A 622-nucleotide genomic window follows, 5' to 3' on the forward strand; every position below is an offset into this window, starting at 1 on the left:
GAGTCCCCAGGATCAATTTGGGGAGAGTGGAATTAAGAGGGACACGAGGGATTAGGGAAGATGAGGACGGGGCAGGAGAAGGGTGATGGGGGGGTGTGGGAGTAATTTGGGGGTGGTCACAGTGACCTGGGGGGGGCTGGCGGCGATCTGGGGGGGCTGACAGTGACCTGGGGGGGGCTGACACGGATCTGGGGGGGCTGAGGGGATTTTGGGGGGGCCCCTGACCTCGTACTGGTCGTAGGCGAACATGGACGCCCACCACTCGCGCATCTCGGGGTTGGTGAAGTCGGGGTAGGACGAGGAGCCTGGGGGGGCACCAGGGGCTCTGTGACCCCCCAGAGCCCCCCTGGAGCCCCCCAAAAACCCCCCAAGAACCCTCCAGAACCCACTGACCGGGCCAGCACCAGCCCTTGTAGTCACAGCCATTGCTGGTCTCGATGCAAAGGCCACAGAGCTTCGAGTGCCCCCCGTACCCCAAACCCTCCTGAGCCCCCAAACCCTCCTGAGCTCCCCCAAACCCTCCTGAGCCCCCAAACCCCACTCTGAGCCCCCCAAACCCTCCTGAGCCCCCCAAACCCCCCCAGAACACCCGCCCAGATCCCATCCTGAGCCAACCCCCCCT

At 65.3% G+C, this 622-nt stretch overlaps 1 protein-coding gene across 1 annotated transcript in view; it reads right to left on the bottom strand.

The window, feature by feature from the left end:
* Window positions 1–225: 225 nt before the first annotated feature.
* LOC113942349 (neutral alpha-glucosidase AB-like) overlaps window positions 226–622 on the bottom strand; it is a gene marked incomplete at its 3' end in the record, with an annotated part of 1,509 nt that continues 1,112 nt past the window's right edge. Inside the window, exon 3 of the mRNA XM_027633491.1 lies at window positions 226–305. Within this exon, the coding sequence (XP_027489292.1) occupies window positions 226–305 (80 nt within the window). The remainder of the gene's footprint in view (window positions 306–622) is intronic.

Source organism: Corapipo altera, unplaced genomic scaffold (assembly GCF_003945725.1).
Source record: "Corapipo altera isolate COAL_440 unplaced genomic scaffold, ASM394572v1 55618, whole genome shotgun sequence".
In the NCBI taxonomy this organism is placed as follows: Eukaryota; Metazoa; Chordata; class Aves; order Passeriformes; family Pipridae; genus Corapipo; species Corapipo altera.